The sequence below is a fragment of the Microtus pennsylvanicus genome, chromosome 5 (genome assembly GCF_037038515.1).
Source record: "Microtus pennsylvanicus isolate mMicPen1 chromosome 5, mMicPen1.hap1, whole genome shotgun sequence".
NCBI classification, from domain to species: domain Eukaryota; kingdom Metazoa; phylum Chordata; class Mammalia; order Rodentia; family Cricetidae; genus Microtus; species Microtus pennsylvanicus.
Window position 1 is genome coordinate 113,281,050 of NC_134583.1, and position 19,332 is coordinate 113,300,381.

The window sequence follows — 19,332 nt, forward strand, 5'->3', positions numbered from 1 at the left end:
AGCACTTTGGTCTGTGGGTTAGTTTCCTCTACCACACTCCCCCTGGTCTTATGTCAAGAATTGGATTGCATCTCAACTGACTCATAGTTGCATGTTTTCCTGCATACTCCACAGCTGACGCCAATATTTTCAGTCATTGTTTCTGTGGATCCTTATCATGATGCTGTAGGGTTGGGAGGGGAGATCCTGTTATCTCTGATTTTGTCCAATAGGATTCTGAGCTCATTCTGCTTCGCCACGTGAAGCACTGGAATGAAAATGTTGCTGATTTCTCTCCAGAGTGACAGGCACTAAGTGCCAGCATCAGTGAGACTCAGCCCAACTGGTTATTTGGCATCATGTAGACCACTATTTCCCAATCTACAAGTGCATCATGCATTTGGTGTGCTGGGGAGCCGCCTAGGGCGTGTCGTCGTCCAGGGTTTCCTCATTTCCACCAGCTTCCTGTTTGTCACTTCTCTAGCTTCTAACTGTCCCTGCAGCCATATCTCACTCTTCAGCCTGATGTCAAAAGCAAAAGTACCGAAGTCCTCTGGACAGGTGAAGTTCACCTAACGAGGTAAGATGGAGACTCGCCACAACCAGGAGGCAGATGAGAGTGGCCATAGGTGTAAGGGTCCTGCAGTGAGGCTGTCTGCATGCCAACCCTAGGCTTGTCACCTGTTGGTTCTGTGACCTTGGGCAGATCCTAAGTGTCTCTGAGCCTTTGTTTTAATATTTGTAAGGATACTATCAGTAGCGCATTTATGAAGCTTTTCTATATTTAAGTAACATAGCTTAAACATTGAAGTCTGTATCTTCAGAGTTTTCAACAGATACTATTGTTAGTTTCAATTTTTAAGTTTTATATATTATCTATAGAAATGATTTTAAAGAAAATGTAACATGTATAAGAGGCTATAAAATAAACTATGCTTTCAAAATTTAGACATTAATTGGATGTAGTAATGGATTTCTGGTGAGCCTCTTGCTCATTCTAACAATAAGAAAAATAATAGAAACTGTTCTAAGGAATATAGATTGCAGGCGTCATGTGTGTTGTATCACTTAATCATCACGGTCATACTATTTAAAAAGTCATCATACTATTATCTTAAAGATACACACACACACACACCAAAAATGAAAAAGAAAAAAAAAAACTAAGGCATATAGAGATTAGTGCCCTTACCCAAAGTCGAAAGCTTGTTTGTGGAGAAGCTGAACTTCAAGTACAGGCTGGCGATTTTAGCAGCGGTTAGGAGGTGAGCTCACTCGCTCATATGATGTCTGTCTTTGAAGATATGATTCTTTGAACCAGGGCGATGGAGTATGGCTCCACGTGGAGGTGTGCCAGGCTGAACTTTGGGAAATGTGCGTGGGAAAGTGTCACTTCTCTAGAAACCGACTGTGAGTTTGATGTCTTAGTGGAAACTCCATCTGTTCATTGTTCCTGTGTGCCTTGTGGGATGAAAGGCAAGGATATAGACAAATCCACTGTTTAATTTGCCGTGATGTCAAAACTTGCCTTCTGAGCTAACAGCTGAATACAGACAAGGTCATAAAAATACCTTAATTAAAATTTGAAAGGCCTCCAGATTGGGTTAAGTTCACTCCATGAGATGACTAATATTCCAAGTAACTTTTGCTGTGTCTGCTTCTCCCATAAAGCACCAGCTTCCTCTGCTGTCATTTGAATTTTCAATATGGTATTATTTTAATTTTAATCATCAACATAGATGGATAAGATTAACCTGTAAACATTAATTGTTTTGTGCCAGGCATGCCTATGAGGTGGTTATTCTTAACAACAGCCTGTTTGATACGTGGAACTTTAAGTGATAGTGGACTCTCGGATTTTGACAATGAAGTGAATCCTGAAGTGTGGATGAATGCCGTAAGTTTAAGCAGCTTTAGATAAAATGGACTGCTGGGTGGTAGGATTGTAAAAGGCCCAGCCCGGCTATAGAAAAAAGCTTGGATGATATAAACAGTTTTTAACATTTTTTTCAAATGTCAGACTGATAAATCGGCTTCTTTGACTTAATAGCTGATATTTTCTAGCTCTAAGGAGTAGAATGTGTCATGTCTTTTGTATTCGTCAATCACCCTTTTAAATTCATACCTTTAAAGACATTTGAATAATTCAAGATAGTATTCTTGTGGCATGTAATTTTACCATTTTTAAAGCCAAAAGGAAATTCAAAAGACAAATAACAAGGAAATGTATTCTAGTCAGATAGGTCAATGCTAAATATCCGCCCCCAATATTTTAGTAGATACCTTCTTGCATTTTGTTTATTTTTATGAAGACCTCACATAATAAATTTACTTTTACAGCTACCTACAGCTATAGATTTCATATAATCCACGCACATAAACTTGTTAGTCACACTGTCTAGTTCTTTATGATGTCTCCTGAGAGGAGGAGCTGCCAATAACTCTATGTCTATGACAGAGTGAAATCATCACCTATAACGGCTACCCCAGTGAAGAGTATGAAGTCACCACCGCAGATGGCTACATTCTCGCCATCAACAGGATTCCTCATGGGAGAGGACAGACTGAGCAGACAGGTACAGATGTGTCTCCTGGAGAGAAAGACGCATGACTGAAATAGCTACCCATCAGGAGAGAGACCCAGTTGTTCAAATCAGTTTGAGTCACTTTGATGCTCTTTTAATGGCTGGCAAGGAGGCTCGTTATTTTCCCTCCACTTTTCTAAAGACTCGAAGGGAAAGACAGATCTTGCTGAGGAAAGTCAGACCTGCTCCTAAGGTGTGAATGTTCAGGTAGAGTCTACTTTTATCAACTCATTGCTGGCTTCTTGGGAAAGACAGTTTCCCAAATCAAAAGTCAAAAGGTTTGCCAGGCAGAATGAAGTCGAGTCCAGTGGGATACCCAAAGGTGTCTCTTCTGATCCCTCTAAAATCAGTGAGTCTCTTCTATTACCACAGGGTTGAATCACAGTGCATTTCTGAAGCTTTCTCAATGAATTAATTCAGGCAGCCATGATCAAAGGGACAGTTCATGAAATGAAAGAGCCAAACATGCAAAAGCAAGGAAATTACACTCTAAATTAATTGCAGCTAGCTCATGCAGAGGACAAAATAAGTGTAAACAAAAGAAGTTAAAAGGAGGGGGGGCACTATTCATTGACACCTGTTTGCCATGTTGGTCCCACAGCCTCTTCTCCTCCATCTGGTGGCGGCCAAAACCACCAGAATCACAGTGTTGTACAATCTGCCCCTCTCAGACAGGAGTATGCGATTTGAGGGTTTCAGATGAAAATTCAACGCATTATGTGGGCAATTCTCCCATACAGAATATACTTTTCCAAGTCAGACTTAAATGTCAAGAAACTAATAAATACATTTTAATAGATGATCTATTCTAGGTGATGGCTATACTCAAAACAATGTACTGTTACCTTCATTTCAAATTAGAGCATCCTGGATCTTGTTTATTTTCAGTTTTGTCTTTTATTAAGCCAGGCAACAAACTTGAGGAAGGAAAAGCTATGGAGCAAAGAATTTTAGCGAAATAAATTTAAGGAGAATTAATTATGAAAAGATGTGGCGTTCAAAACCACTTGTTAGCTATGGCATTCTACATATTTTTAATCACTTAAAACCCTCAGCAAACACTAACCATCTCCATTTACAGATGATGACAGGCATCTTCTGAAACAGGCACAAAGTCATGCAAACAACAAGTGACAAAACCAGAATTTCAATTTTGGTAGCCAGACTCCAGGACCTAAATTTTCAGTCATTAAAGTAATATGCTAATTGCTGCTGCTGCTTTGGGAGTTTTGTTGTTTTGCTTTGTTTTCATCAATAGCCCTGGTTCTCTCACTTCACTGAACATTCACTCCCTTGTATGTTGGTTTTTGTCTGTTTGTTTTTAGTCTTTTGCTCTTTGCTTTTTGGAAACCTGACATCCACATCCCAAATAAATCATGCAGAAGTTTATTCTTTCTTATGAATTCCTGGCCTTAGCTTGACTTGTTCCTATCCAGCTTTTCTTAACTTAAATTATCCCATCTACCTTTTGCCTCTGGGCTTTTACATTTCTCTATTTCTTTATACCTTTCTTTACTTCTTACTCCGTGGTTTGCTATGTAGCTGAGTGGCTGGTTGCTGGAGTCCTCCTTTCCTTCTCCTTTTGCTCTTCTCTTCCCATATTTCCCCTCCTATTTATTCACTCTCCCTGCCAGCGCCACCCATCCTGTCTCCTGTCTTGCTATTCAGCTTGCTGTTCGGCTCTTTATTAGACCAATCAGGTGTTTTAGATGAGGAAAGTAACGCAAGTTCATAGAGTCAAACAAATGCAATATAAAAGAATGCAACACATCTTTGCATCATTAAACAAAAGTTCCACAGCATAAACATAGGTAGCACATCTTAAAGTAATATTCTCCAACACTTGTAAACCTGGGATTGGGCAGAAGGACGTCTAGCTTATTCTACTGTCATAGTTTGCAAATGCTCCCCAGTGAGCAAAAGCTTGGGAACAGGGTAAACATTTGACAAGGAACTTGTGATCAATCCCATGACTGTCTAGGAGGTGAGGCATAAGGCTGCCTTGTGTGGCATCTAGAAAGATCATATTTCTTCTTCTAGCCCTGGGGGAGAAAAATCACAGTTGCAATTGAAGTATGGTTTATATTGAACATGTATTGATTTGTACCATGGTAGTGCTGAAAAATTGCAAGCCAACCTGTTATAGACAGGTAACCACAAATAGAACAAAGCAATCACAGATGTGTGCCTTGACATGAGACCCAATCAGTTTTCAGTTACTGTTCTGAAACTTGTGACTAAGGAGACCATTTAGGAAAGTTATTTAACTATTTAAAACTTGGTTTGTACACCTGTAAAACATTCTTCAAAATAGAAGCTACTTTTTAAATTGTTCTAAGAAGTCAAGAAGATGCTTCGTGCACACCAGTCAGCTCAGCATCATGGTATAATCTGTACTCCAGCAGCTGGAGATATGGATTTAATACTCTAAACTAATACTCAAGTGACAAACGGGGAAAGGTAGGCTCTGTGTGCATGTATGTGTGTGTGTGTGCATGTGCGTGTGCATGTGCATGTGTGTGTGTGCGTGCATGTGTGTACATGAGTGTGTGTGCATGTGTGTATGTGTGCATAAGTGCATGTTTGTGTGCATGTGTGTGCACGCGTGTGTGCATGTGTTTCTATATTGTTCTTGGCTATAAATTTCTCTTGCTCTCTCTCTTCACACCTGTCCTCTAGGTCCCCGGCCAGTTGTGTATCTGCAGCATGCCTTGTTTGCAGACAATGCCTATTGGCTTGAGAACTTTGCCAATGGAAGCCTTGGGTTCCTCTTAGCAGATGCGGGTTATGATGTGTGGATGGGAAACAGTCGGGGAAACACTTGGTCAAGAAGACACAAAACTCTTTCAGCAAATGAAGAGAAATTCTGGGCTTTTAGGTAAACTGTATCTAAGAAAAATCTATGGAAAATTAGAGGTATTTCCCTAAATATAAAGTCATGGCTAATACATAATATTTGGGGTTATAAAACCCCTATGGTTTTCAATATATCCAAAGGAAAAAGCAGAATTAATTCTGCTAGTACTTTTTGCTAATGTTTTCTCTTAGGTAATCCATTTTGAAAAATGATATGCATGTTATATTTATTTAAAGAAATGGTAATCATTTCCATACTGCCAGAATATGGTGTCTTATGCTTGTAATGACAATACTGAGGAGGCAGGAGGATTTCCATGAGTTAGAGGCTCCTGGGTTATATTGTGAATTCTAGACCAGCTGTAGTTCAGTCCTTGCTAAAACAACATGACTATACTTAAAATAACAAATAAATAGACAGCAACTAGGAAAAAAAGAGACCCAGAGAAGGGAAGGGAAAAAGATTATATAGTATACTATTTTAGGGAAAACTCCAATGTGACATTTTAAAAATGCTAACAAGCAGTTAATAAGAAGTTTTGATACTCTGACAATTTACTTCGGTAGAAGTGTTTTTTTGTCACTAGAAGACACGGTTGTCCCTCATAGACTCCCCTTTTAAAGGACCAAGTTAACTTGAATTGTGCTGTTAGAATAGAGAACGTATCATTTTTTGTACCAACCCATAGTCATCACTCCCCAAACAGGGCTGGAGGAGAAAAAGAGAGGAATAAATTGTTAGAGCTACTGCTGTCGGAGGGACAAAATTTAGGAAACATTTTGTTTCTCTAATCTTTGGCAGAAAGCATAGAGTTGATTCTCTGTAAGGTACCACAATTCTCTCACACTTGGTTCTATCAATTTATTGGTTCCCTTATGTGTACTTTTTACAAGTTCATGGGATACTGGATTTTTCTTAATATGATATGGTCCTTTTTGTTCTCCTCAATGGATGCTAAATGAATGTAGAATTTTGGTATTGATATTATAGAATATTGATTATTTATACATATACATGAGTATGTATATATATATATATAAATACATATGTCTATATATACAGCAGAAGTACTAACAATGACATCAGATTAAGTACCTACTAACAGGCAAGTCATTTCTTCCATACAATCTAAGCCCCACAGCAGCCCTATACACCAGGGATTCCCTGTTCATTTTCCAAGGGGACATACTTGCGATCATAACATTTAGATAACTTCCCTAATGTTGCTCAGCTAGCAAATGGTAGGATCACAAATGACAACAGTGGCAGGTATTGAATACCAGTCATCAATACCATAGGGAACTTAGAAGCAAAACAGAGAATGAAAGCAAGAAAGGGGAGCAAAGAGGAGTGCGAGAAAAGAGAATACAGAACTTGAGAGAGTGTGTTTCTCGTGCAGTCATCCCTGCTAGCAGAAAATAAACAGAAAAACTGCACAAAGAGAGGCAATAGTCTCAATTTAACTGGGTGCATAACGATACACACCCCGAATATGTAGGTGGCACAGAGCTCCTGTGTGAGAAAGAATCAAGCAAGTGTCTGAGTTTTAAAACTAAAGCTGTATGTATTTATATGTTGTTTCATTTTACAGTTTTGATGAAATGGCCAAATATGACCTCCCAGGAATAATAGACTTCATTGTAAAGAAAACAGGTCAGGAGAAGTTGTACTTCATTGGACATTCACTCGGCACTACAATAGGTATGTTTGTTTACAAGGGTTAATGGTGTCAAAACACAGTTGGAGCTAAGTAATTGCTTGCTATTTATATTGCCCTTCATTCTCTGTCCTGTGTTGACAATAAACCTCCCAAGGACCTGTGAACTTGTAATCCAAGAGTTATGAATATGAAGGGCCCAACCAACCTCACTTGGGGCCACGGCCACTCACTCACACACACACACACACACACACACACACACACACACACACAACTGTCCAGGTGACATTAGTCTCCAGAAATAGTTCATGTGCAAAACCCAGGGAGGTAATTCGAAAGATAAGGCTTCCAAATGCTTCTTTTATGCTGAGAAAGTAAAGCTTAAATCAACAAGACAAACCAGCAAATCAGAAAAACAGAAGAATCCACATCAGGCACATGCACATCACAACCCAGATACAAGTTAAGTAAGTTAAAAGCAAGGGCGCAAGTGTAATTTGAACCTACTTGGTCACGTTTGTTTGTGAATTGAAACACAAAAACTTGCTCTAGTAAATCAACTAGATAACTATATATATGATGCAATATTTACAAAATATCTTTTAGAAAATAAAAATTTATATAACTTATTCTCTATTTTTAAATGTAAAATTAGGATTTCCTAGACAGTTGGTTCTTTTAGGTTTTTTTTTTGTTTTTTCTACAGCACTGGGGCTAGAACTCAGTGCCTCAGATACTCTACGCAAGGACCCTACCACTGAGCCACACACCCAGCCCAAGATTTGCCCAGACGCTTTGAAAAGAAATCAATGCTCTTGTTCCAAAGCAAAAATTTAAAAAATTATATTGACAAATAATTGAATTTGTTCCTGATCTTCCACTGAAATTTCCAAGTTTAGGAGACTTAGTCGTGAGAAGCTGTGGCATTTTAAAATGAGCAAAACTGCAAGAAACGGTAAATATCATAAGATTTCCACGTTATTCAAGTATACTCATTACTGCCATTACTATTTATCACCAGAAGGAGATGCTGATCAATTCTTCATGCTGATAGCATTTTCTAAGCCTGGGAGAGGAAAAATTTTGAGGTTGTTAGGTTGTTTGTTAACCCTGACTCTAGCATCTAAATGTCCGTCCATAAAGGGTAACAACCAAACAACTAACCTCCATGCATTTCCAAACATCCTCTGAAGGCAAGCTGTCTACCTGGCCCAGTGTCAGTGGTCAGCTAATTTCCACGGCCTCAATAGTGTTAACATTTCAGTATTTTTATGTGTGTTTGTGAGTGTATTTCCAGCACAGACACAGCAATGCATCTTGGGAAACTAATCTGCTCAGTGAGATCACTGAGGACCGAAGGGAAACATCTTTACTTTGGGAAGCTAGAAATGGTGTGGGTGGGGTATGAATATCCAACAAGACACCCACGACATTAACAATAACAAAAACAAGCAAGCAAGAAAGCTTGTTTGTGCACCTGCAAACAACTGCAGAAAGAACTGTTTCATTTGTGTCTGTGAACTGGCTGTTTACTTCTAGAAGCACTGTGACTCACCAAGCATCTTAGAATTTAGGACGACCATCACACATATGTGCACATACGTGCCATTTCTATAGTTTACCAGATCCTCCTTTACCCGCCAGCTACTACCATTTCCCCTAAATGAGTTAAGTGGCTCAGAACAGTATCAGAAAAAGTATGGACTTGTGGCTAGCTAGAACTTAGGTTGGATCATCTTGGCAGAACAACTCAGCGAACCTTTCCAATTCATCTCCAAGATTGGTGCAGTAGGAAGACAAAGCACGGCAGAACAGGATCCCACTCAGTCCCATTGATGAAATTTTGCGTGAGTATATCTAATTTTCATGAGATTGTCTTGTCTCCTATTCTCCCAGGGTTTGTAGCCTTTTCCACCATGCCTGAAGTGGCACAAAGAATCAAAATGAATTTTGCCTTGGGTCCCGTGATCTCATTCAAATATCCCACAAGCATTTTTACCAGTTTTTTTCTACTTCCAAAATCCATAATCAAGGTAGGCTCCTTGTTTTGCCAAAATTTTTCTCAGGATCTCACTTTATATCATAGATCCTTATTGTTTTCAAATCTGTATAAAAGAGAGGTTGGAACATTAGGCAAAATCAATAGAAATCAGCGTCCAAGAGAAAGTACCTGAGGGTGTATGTGTTCCCGTGTGTGTATGTCATGTCAATATTCTCTATAGGTACCATATATAATTTGCTAAATTCAGTGACTTACTGAGAGGCATGGATAGACTTTCAGTTGAGCTGAGTCCAAAACCAATATGACAACTCATACATTTTTCTGTTCTGTTTAGTTGGGTGGCTCAGTGGGTTCTCAATATCCCATTGGAAGACCTTCTTCAAATTAGGTATGATGGTGAATGTCGTGGTTAGACATTAGAAAACCTTTACTCATATGCATTTTTCCATACGAAAGCTTACTCTATTCTATTAAAACACCTAGATTTAGTACAGCCCTTCAATATCTTAGAGTATTCATTTAAATACTGTTAATTTTTAAGCTGAAAAATAATTGTTCAATTAGCAATTGTGGATTTGTAATTCCATTCCCTCGAGAGTTGTTTTGGTTTTATCTTCTGTTGGTCTTGGTATCTTTTTGTCATGGCTACAAATAGCATTTCTTGAAGCATAATATTAATAATTTGTTGATATTGTCCTTTGAGTTTGGAATGATTATAAAAATGAGTTTGTACAAAAGTGAAACCAGAAAGTTAGATAATCACAATAATTCTTGCAAAAGAAGATGAGGCCCTGCTCTGGGACGGCTTTGGGATGGATTTGTGGGCATGAAAGGGAATATTAGTGAGCACAAGGACGCGAGCACATTAGTGAGCATGCCTTCCACACATGGAAGCTATTTTCCTATGGTCAAATGACTGGTTACACACCAGTTTCATTGCCTTGTTTACTCTGAGCAGAGGGAATTTAACAATTTCAAAACATGTTGTCATCGGTTAGCTTTGACTACTATCTACATCTGGGCAGGGTTGATTGAATCAATCTGTTTCTTGTCTGTCTGTTCACCTGTCTGCTTACCTTCCTTCCTTCCTTTTTTTCTTCTTCCTTCTTTCATGCCTCCCTCCCTCCCTCCCTTTCTCCCTCTCTTTCTCCCATTCTTTCTTTTGTTGATCTTTTGAGACTCTCACTAAATTAGTATGACAGTCTTTCTGTCTCTAACTCCTGGACCACCACACTCAGCTGACTAAACTAGTTTGTTAAGTGAACATCCATCTATAAATATATCAGTTTTGTAAAACACGTTGCTCTTTTTACATACACCAGATGTGAGGCTGATTTTTGTGTCTTCTCTATATGCATTCCCTATTGTCAGAGGTCCTGCCTCTTTAAGACCTAGCTCTCTGACTCCCTCACCACTGATTTTCTGTGCAGTTCCTAGACTACACAGGAGATCTGCCTTAGCTTACATTCACAAGCCCAGGATATTTTCACGTGCTGTCCTTGTGGTATTTGATGCCTAGCACCAAATTCTCTTTGGTATTTTGTTCTCTATTTTTTATCATGAAGAATGGTTAGTTTAGGACAGAAATACACAGATAATACATATATGAAAAATATTGATAAGACCTTCGTGTCCTTCCTGTTCAGTATAACAGTTTAATAGTTCATCTTAAAATGAAAACCTCATTCATCTTTCTTACCACTGAATGAGAAACTTAGAAATCACTGATTAGTCAGATTACAGAAGAGATCTACCATGGAGAAGTGAACTTGGAGTCAAAGCCTGCTTACTACAATTTATGACCTTCTGTATTTGGAAACAGATGCCTACTGCCCCTCCCCTAAGTTATTTGTTGTCTTCTTGACTATAGAAAATAAATGCAAATGGATTCTCAAATTGGTTCATTATTATAACTAAGAAAATATCAAAGAACTTAAGGAGACATCTTAAAAGGATATTCTTTTTTTTATTTTCCTAGCATATGTTTGGTACCAAAGGTTTCTTTTTAGAAGATAAGAAGGCAAAGGCATCTTACATCAAAATCTGCAACAAAAAGCTACTCCGACCATTGTGTAGTGAGTTTATGTCCCTGTGGGCTGGATTCAACAAAAAAAATATGAATATGGTATGTATAATAACTAAGTAACCTTTTGATGCTTGAAAAAATTTCAGCTTTCATTTTTATTATTTATCTCTTATATTATATAAATGCATAGGCGTTGCAAGCCCTTGAAGGCATATATTTGATATGCATGAAGGATTAGGTATGTCAACAGATCATGAACATGAGGAAAGAGGAAGGAAAGACTCATTCCATTGTCTTTCAAAATTAGGAGACTGAATACTTTCTAATAAGTGTTAATAATATTCCCACATGCTTGAGAGCAGCTGAGACTAAGGTGGTTTCAGTTTACTTCATTTTGGTAAATTAAACTAAAAATAGAATTCTAGGAAAGGAGAAGTTTGAGTAAGCAGTGCTCTTATTATGTTGGTATAGCCAGTAACTCAAGATTTGGGATTCAAGGAAAATTAACTATTTAATATGGAAAGTCTAGCACAGAAGGGAAGGAAATTTCTGAAGAAGAAATTAAAGTTCTGTTTTATTAGCAATTAATTTCTCCTGTTACTGAGAATTCAAGAAGAAGGAGTCTAAATTTTCAGAGTAGTTGCACAGCTATCCCTAGTATAGTCTAATGAGAATTTGCCAGTCGTTAATTAGAAAGAATATGAGTCAGTTAAAATGAAGCCAGTTCCTAAAGAACTGCTCACCATCCATCTCGTCCCTGTGCTGTTAAAGGCTACAGCCACGAGGAGCCACTGATCAAGGCCTTTTTGTTCAGAAGTCAGAATGCCTAATAGTTTCCCTGAATATGAATCATAACATCTAAGGTACAGGTATCATTATTTGACTCCATCATTTTTGCCTCTATGATCTCCACAAAGATTAAAGCAATCTTTGAAAGGATTCCAGCTTTATTCTTGCAGTATGTTTTCTCTCCACAGGAACCTAGCAGGTTGATAACATGATGTTTCGTCTGTTTGTGTATTTGTTTCTATGGTTTTCTGAGACATAGCCTCACACTGTAGCCTAGATTGGCCTTGTACCCATAATGATCTTCCTGCCTCTGCTTCCTACCCTACCACCCAGTGCTAGGATTAAAGGTGTGCCCTTTCATATCTACTAAGTTAATATATTTATTTGTAGGTAAAAAATAAAGCCCAAATTAAATGATTTGGCCAGAGTTCTAAAGATGATAACTAACAAAATGTGGTCCTGAACCCCAGGATCTGTGATGTATCTCTGTCAACCTACATGTCTGCTTAGCACACACCACACCTGTACCTACCTACATACACAGTTCCTGGGCTTGCACATAACTCTTTCCTTGGCTGTTTCACCTGCACCAAGATTCAGACAGTGCAGATTGTTTCCCTGAGGAAACCCATGCCCGTGTCACCCTAGGTCTGCTCACAGTCAGATGTTTCACATAGGCACATATTCATAGGGATGGTTCACCTGTCTTTTTCAAAACACCAGTATTTGTTAGGAACTCTTCACTGGCCTCTGTTTCTGAGAGACATCGTTCATTTCCTTGAATGGCTGTTTTTAACTTCCTAGAGTCGATTGGATGTGTACATGTCACATGCTCCCACGGGATCGTCGATCCAGAACATCCTACATATAAAACAGGTAACAGCTTTCTCACGGAAAGTCAGCCCATCCTTGTCCCAGTTAATGGCAAAGGTCATACTTCACTCTTGCAACGGGCTTATCTCTAGAAGCTTCGAAGCTGTCTCTGTTTTTGCTCTTGTTGCCTCTTCAAATACTCATTTGCCTGGACTTGAGGAGAAAGAGTGTTATGGTGGAGAGCAAGTGTAACACAAATCAATCCCATTTTAGACTAGAGCTGGTAAAATACGCATTCAGCCTCAGTAAAGGGCACCCTGAAATGAGTTGAAGTTTCCTCCAAGAGAGAAGTGTCTGAGACTTGGCTGTCTAATGGGGCTTACTTTTCCTTGTGTTTCTTCTTCAAACCAAGGAAACCCATCTTTGTCTGTCTATTGGACAACATTCTCTGTCTTGATAAGATTTTTTCTTCCTTCTGAGAACCCAGAGCCCTTTTCCCTCCGCACTTGGTTATTTCTCTAAGCGTTACTGTAGTTCTCATGACTCTTGCCCTGAATCTCCTCTCTAAAACTTTGGTTGCAGCTTTACCGATCTGATGAATTCAGAGCTTATGACTGGGGAAGTGAAGCTGAAAATATGAAGCATTACAACCAGGTGAGCCACTCGGAGCCCCCAGGATAGGGTGGGAAATTATTGTAATGGGGAATTATTGGAGGCAGAAGAATTCTATATGCTCACATCTAATATTTATACTGAGACTTTTAAAATTATTAGTCTGCAGAACTTTGTAGTTAGAAATAAAAGAATCATACAAAAAAGAGAGTAAGTTACTTGCATTCTCTCTACCTAGAGGTGTTAGATATATTAATATTTTATCTTGATTTTCTTAGCATGTATATTAGCTTTATACACCTGTTATTCTTGCTTCTTTATTTTAAATTACATAAGAAACAACCAATGTCACTAAAAAGTTTTTGAAACAAAAAATTTGAAGGGTGCCTAATAATGGAAATTGTTTCACAAGAATCTTAACTAGTATGCTGGTAAATACATCCACAGTTCTGATGGAAGCAGACACAGAACTGTGGACTCATTTAGCATCGTGCTCTTAATAAGCCGTTAGCCACTTTTCTCACAGTAGGGATTGGACTTCTAAGTGTGAAATAAACACATTGGTGCTGAATTTTAAATTGGCTTTTCTACAAAAAGCCAAGTTCTTATTTATTTTTAAACCTGAGGCCCTCCAATTTTCCCAGTAGCTGAAAGCTCCCACTTTGAGACACGGTCATAGGCAAAAAGAGACACTGGGCATGGTTTAGTGGACCTCAAAGTCCACTCCCAGCAATACATCTTCTCCAACAAAGCCACCCTTCCCAATCCTTCCCAAACAGTTCCACCAACTGATGACCAATTTTTTGAATATATGAGTTTATGGGAGTCATTCTTATTATTCAAACCGCCACAACTGTCAAAACCCAACTCCCTTAAAAGTCTGTATCTAAGTGTCTAGCTAGCTATCTTTCCTTGTGCATTTCCTTCCCAAACTCCTTGAAGGCAGGGACCATTCATTGTGTGGGAACTTTTCACCCTTCACTCTCTCATTGTCTAAGAGAGTTATTTATGCTCATAGCAGATACTCACTTTGCAGGCTTTCTGTTATTTCAAGTTCATATGCTGCTAATGAAGAGTGTCTTTCATGATTGCTTTTTGTCTCTCTCAGACTCGCCCTCCCATCTATGACCTGACAGCCATGAAGGTGCCCACTGCCATTTGGGCTGGTGGACATGATGTCCTCATAACACCTCAAGATGTGGCCAGGATACTTCCCCAAGTTACAAATCTACGCTACTTCAAACTCTTTCCAGATTGGAACCATTTTGATTTTGTCTGGGGCCTTGATGCCCCTCAAAGACTGTATAGTAAAATCATAGGTTTGATGAGAGAATATCTCTAAACCCAGATCATTTTCAGTCAAAATGTGCTTCCAAGCCCATGGATGGCTTTAGGAAAAACGCTGGTGAATGTTGAGGTTGTCTGCAGCATTCCCTTGCTATTGTTGAAGTGTTCCTGAGTCTCAGTACTCCACCTAGGAATGATGACTTGTGCTTCTCAAAGAAATGTCTAACTCTGAAATTCCAGGGTGTTATCTCCTTGATGAAGATCAGAAGCAGACTCTCTTATGAAGACAATATAATCTAGCGAACATTTCTTTGCTAAAGGTATAATTGAGAGACTTGTTAAAAGAGACTTTCTCAGAAGCTGAAGGTGTACCTCAGGTGGTAGAGTGTTAGCCTAGCATGCACAAAGTCTTGTGTTTGAACCTCATATATATGCTCTCCTCTTTTTCAAAGAATTAAATGTAGGCATGAGAATGTGGCCTAAAGAGAAAAACTTGATCAAGGCAGCCATTGGAGTACACATTATGCGGTTGTGACTTTGTCATACCTGAAGTCAAAATTTGACCGGAAGGCATTATAAACAAAGCACAAAACAAATCTTAGTTCACATCAACAAACCCATAAAAAAAACAGCACAATGGAAAACTATTAAATTTGTGTTTTTCAGATGCCTATTATAATGCTATAAACTGGCAGATGTTTATTTGGGGAAATGAACTAAAAATGAATTGTTAATTACTAAAACTAACATAAGACAATGACTGAAACAAGGATAAATTAATAAGGCTAACTGAAAACAGAAAGCCTAGTTTAGAACTGAAACGAAGTGTAAGAAAAAAGGAGAAAAAAAGAAAGAGAGGAAGGCAGGAAGGAAGAAAGGAAGGAAGGGAGAAGGAGAGAAAAAAAAGAAAGTTCTCCTTGGGACTAAGGCGATGATGGCTCCATAGATAAGAACATTTTCTGTGCAAGCATGGAGTTTGAGTTCAAATGAAAAAATTGAGTGTGTTTGCATATGCCTGCAACCCCAGAATTGTGTTGGGGAATAGACAGGAGGATGACTGGGGTTTGCTGGCCTCCAACCTAGCTCCAAGTTCACTGAGAGACCCTGCTTCAAGGCAGTAGGTTAGAAAGTAATAGAGTAGGTAGGACACCTGACATTCCTCTGACCTTAATACCTTCTCACAGACAACCGCCACTTACACACAAGTGTGTGACACACTTATGCACAACACAGTGTCTCACATATATAGAAATGTAAATAGATAAATGAATAAAATAGCTCTATTTCCATCTCTAAAAGGCTCTGCACCTTGATTATAGAATTTAATAGAGAGAAAGAAGTAGCATAAAGTTTTATCATCTGCTCTTGTATTCCTGGATGGTGTGAACTTGGAAGAGTCCCTTACCTTCTATGAAGATTCAATTAAGAAAAACTGTTAGCGGTCCTCAGGGAATCATAGAAAAATGATACAGTTTAATTGAACTTAAAATAGGTAAGGCAGAACACTAGTATTTGCATGTAATACCACATTTCTCAGAAGCTGCCTACCTACCATCTAACCACACCAATAAAATATTCATAATTTATCATTATGTTAACTGCAGTATTTATAAAATGTGGTGACTACATCAAACATTAGAGAATTCAACTTAAGTGTATAACCTTCAATAGTTTTACATTTTTACTTTTGAAAATAATTAACTAAATGCAATTTCAGGAACTTTACTGAGCTTTTCAAAGAGTCCAATATAGTTTTCACACATGCGACACACCCATTTCATCAAATTACCACACATTAATGAAATGATTCAACTGTAATAGTAAGTCTAAGAGACCACATGTGTTTGAGAATGCTTTAAAGGCATAAGATTCAGTTTGCAGGCATAGTGAAGTGTGTGGTTGTAGAGAATGAGTGGGCTACTAGCCGTTGACAGTGGTGAATCTATACAAGGGGAAAACCAGGGCCCCCTTTGTGCATTCTTAGTCTCATTAATAAAATAATTTAAGAACAGACACAAATGGAAACACCAGGACATTTTATTAGAGTTTAGAAGAAAAACCATAGGGTGGGCCAGTAGTAAAACCTCAACTACTTCCCAGAGGAAAAAGGAAGCAAGAAGGGAAAAGCCAGTTACTCAAGCTGGCATGAGAACCATTTGGGAAAGAAGGAAGCTTTAGAGAAAGAATAAGGAAATTCAAACTATTGTGCATGGAGGAGAGAGAGACCAAAGTGCAAAGGAAAGCATGATTTAAAAACAAAGAGGAAAAAAGATAAAGATATGCTTTCTGAATAGTTTGGAAAAGCAAACAGGCAAACCTATATGACCCGGTATGACTTCAACCCTTGAATTTCTACTCTAGGGTTGGGGATTCTGAAAAGGAAACGCCCAGTACCTTGTGGAACACCTAATTTTTCCTCCCATCTCTTTAGCATGCCTTAAGGTGAGCACACCTCCCTTGCCAAAGTGGTTGAACCAGCTCTACTGGAATGTTAGGTCTTCACCCAAGCTAGAGACCCTATTTTCCTCACCAGGAGGTCTCGCCTCCCCAGACTCCAACAGAGGCACTGAACATGGTTTATAAGAATACAGTAAAACCTCATTATCACAGAAACCTGATTAAAGAGTGCTAAGTTAGGAGAATTCCTATTAAAGCAACACAGTGGAGCAAACTATTATTAACAACTCAATGGCTTCCAGCGGCAGAGTTTTTTTTACATGTTTACAAGTCGGTAAGTTTGTCTGCTTCTGGATAAAATCTCTTGGATTTCGGTTCAAAGTCATAGGGTAGGTTCAAGTCTGTTCTGCATATCTTCTTCCTCGAAGGAACAACTCTTGGGATTATTCTTTTCGTGATAAATCCCAGAAGAAAAGAAGGCATAAGCCGCAGTAGCTCACTTAAACCCCTACTGCCTTCACAGGGCTCATTCAGGTCATATGACCAAGCCTAATCCCACAGAATGGGTAGTTGACCTCATCTACCATGGAAGACTGCAAATAACAGGGCACAAAAGTAATTAAGTAGCCAGGAGTGAGCAATTAAGAAAAAGAATTCATTCAACCACACTCAGGTGCAAAAGATAAAATTACAAAATAGACTACAAATTAAATATCTCCTGTACTCTGTTTATATGTTGTTTCTTTCCATGACAACAGCTCTTAGCAATGTGTTTTGTACATCTTTCCATGACTATATCACAAACACCCTTAAAAATTAGGTTATCCACTTAATTTTAATCACCCAATTGTAGCATTCTGTAAATGCTTTTCTTTACCTTCATCTTTGGTCACTAAATTTATCCCAACCAGCTCATCATCCAAAGCATCATTGTAACTACCTCAAATTCATTATTAACAGAGATTTAAATGGGTTAGAATCTTTTGTAATTTTACGTAGTGGAAAATATAAGAATATTGTGTATGTGTCCATGTAGATGTCATTTGTATCTATAATATAAATAAACTATGTAAACATTATTTCTATCTATAGTATAAGTACAATGATGTAGAAATGTTGGTTTAAAGAATACATGAACTTTATAATTCAACTTTATATTGTAGCCATAGGGAGATTTTATTGTTTAGTATGAAGTACCCCTTTAATAGAATTTTGTATATTTTTGAATATTTTGTAAAAACTGACAAATGAGAACATAGTGAGGAATTGAGCTGGAGGTAGAAAGAGAGGCCCAGTTAAGTTTAATGCTGTGTGTATGTAAAGGGTTTTCTTCCTTCGCTGACCTTCCGGGAATTCACTGTATAAATCAGCTTGGCCTCAAATTCAGAAATCCCCTACCTCTGCCCTCCGAATGCTGGAATTAAAGGCCTGCACCACCACTGCCTGGGTTTCCCTTTGTCTTAGAAGCAAGGCAGGAAGGTGCTGAGGGTGTCATCAAAAGGGGACCCGTTCATTAGACTGCTACAAAGGTCACTCTGGTTGCCGCACAGAAAGCGAAGTAAAAAGGACCAACAGCAGATCATGAACAAACATGTACAACTGAGACAGGCCCATCCCTTCTTGCTGCACTCTCTGAAAGAAACCATGCCAGTTCTGGGACCTGCTGGCAAGTCCCCAAGCTGCTGGCTGCTGCAGGCACTCTTCTCTCAAAACCAGCTTTCCAGTCACATTTTTATGAGCACTGAAGTGTGACAGTGATCACCATGAAAATCACATGAAAATGAAACAATGCCTTTTATACAATGGACACGATGAGTATTAGGTCATTTTAGTAAATAAGTTTAAAATATGATTTGGTAAAATAAATACAAAAAAATTCAGGGTTCCATGATAATAACATAATGTCTATTATATTTTACACAATTTTACATGTCTTTATAGATATGGTACAGTTGTCCAGGGGAAGGTGGTTAAAATATTAAATTTAAGAACACATGAAATTAAATGTAACCCATGTATTTTCTTAACTAAATTGTGCATATGGATTATTTGTCTATAGCTAAAATAGTCTTCACTATTAAAACTTCTTTGGTCTTGGCAGCAGTGTATATACATGCTCCATGAGTTTTCCACATAGGGGTTGCCACGTCGTAGTGGGTTAACCTTTTGCAGAGGTCACATAAAAGCATCAGAAAACACAGATACTTACATTACAATTCATAACAGTAGCAAAGTTATATTTATGAAGTGATAACAAAAATAATTTTATGGTTGGGGTCACCACAACATGAGGAACTGTACTAATGGGTCACTGGTATAGGAGGT

The 19,332-nt window shown here is 38.4% G+C and overlaps 1 protein-coding gene across 1 annotated transcript; it reads left to right on the forward strand.

Annotated features, from left to right (window-relative positions):
* The first annotated feature begins 1,762 nt into the window (after window positions 1-1,762).
* Window positions 1,763-14,665, forward strand: LOC142851410 (lipase member N). The gene is made up of 9 exons (XM_075975257.1): window positions 1,763-1,876; window positions 2,438-2,555; window positions 5,244-5,442; window positions 7,013-7,122; window positions 8,978-9,114; window positions 11,062-11,208; window positions 12,703-12,774; window positions 13,294-13,365; window positions 14,432-14,665. The coding sequence occupies exons 1-9, from the start codon at window positions 1,763-1,765 to the stop codon at window positions 14,663-14,665; spliced, it is 1,203 nt and encodes a 400-aa protein (XP_075831372.1).
* Window positions 14,666-19,332: the final 4,667 nt, after the last annotated feature.

Coding starts and splice junctions, on each gene's coding strand:
- LOC142851410 (XM_075975257.1), top strand. CDS start 1,763: ATGCCTATGAGGTGGTTATTCTTAACAACAGCCTGTTTGATACGTGGA. Junction 7,123..8,977: donor TTCACTCGGCACTACAATAG/GTATGTTTGTTT, acceptor CTATTCTCCCAG/GGTTTGTAGCCTTTTCCACC. Junction 11,209..12,702: donor ACAAAAAAAATATGAATATG/GTATGTATAATA, acceptor TTAACTTCCTAG/AGTCGATTGGATGTGTACAT.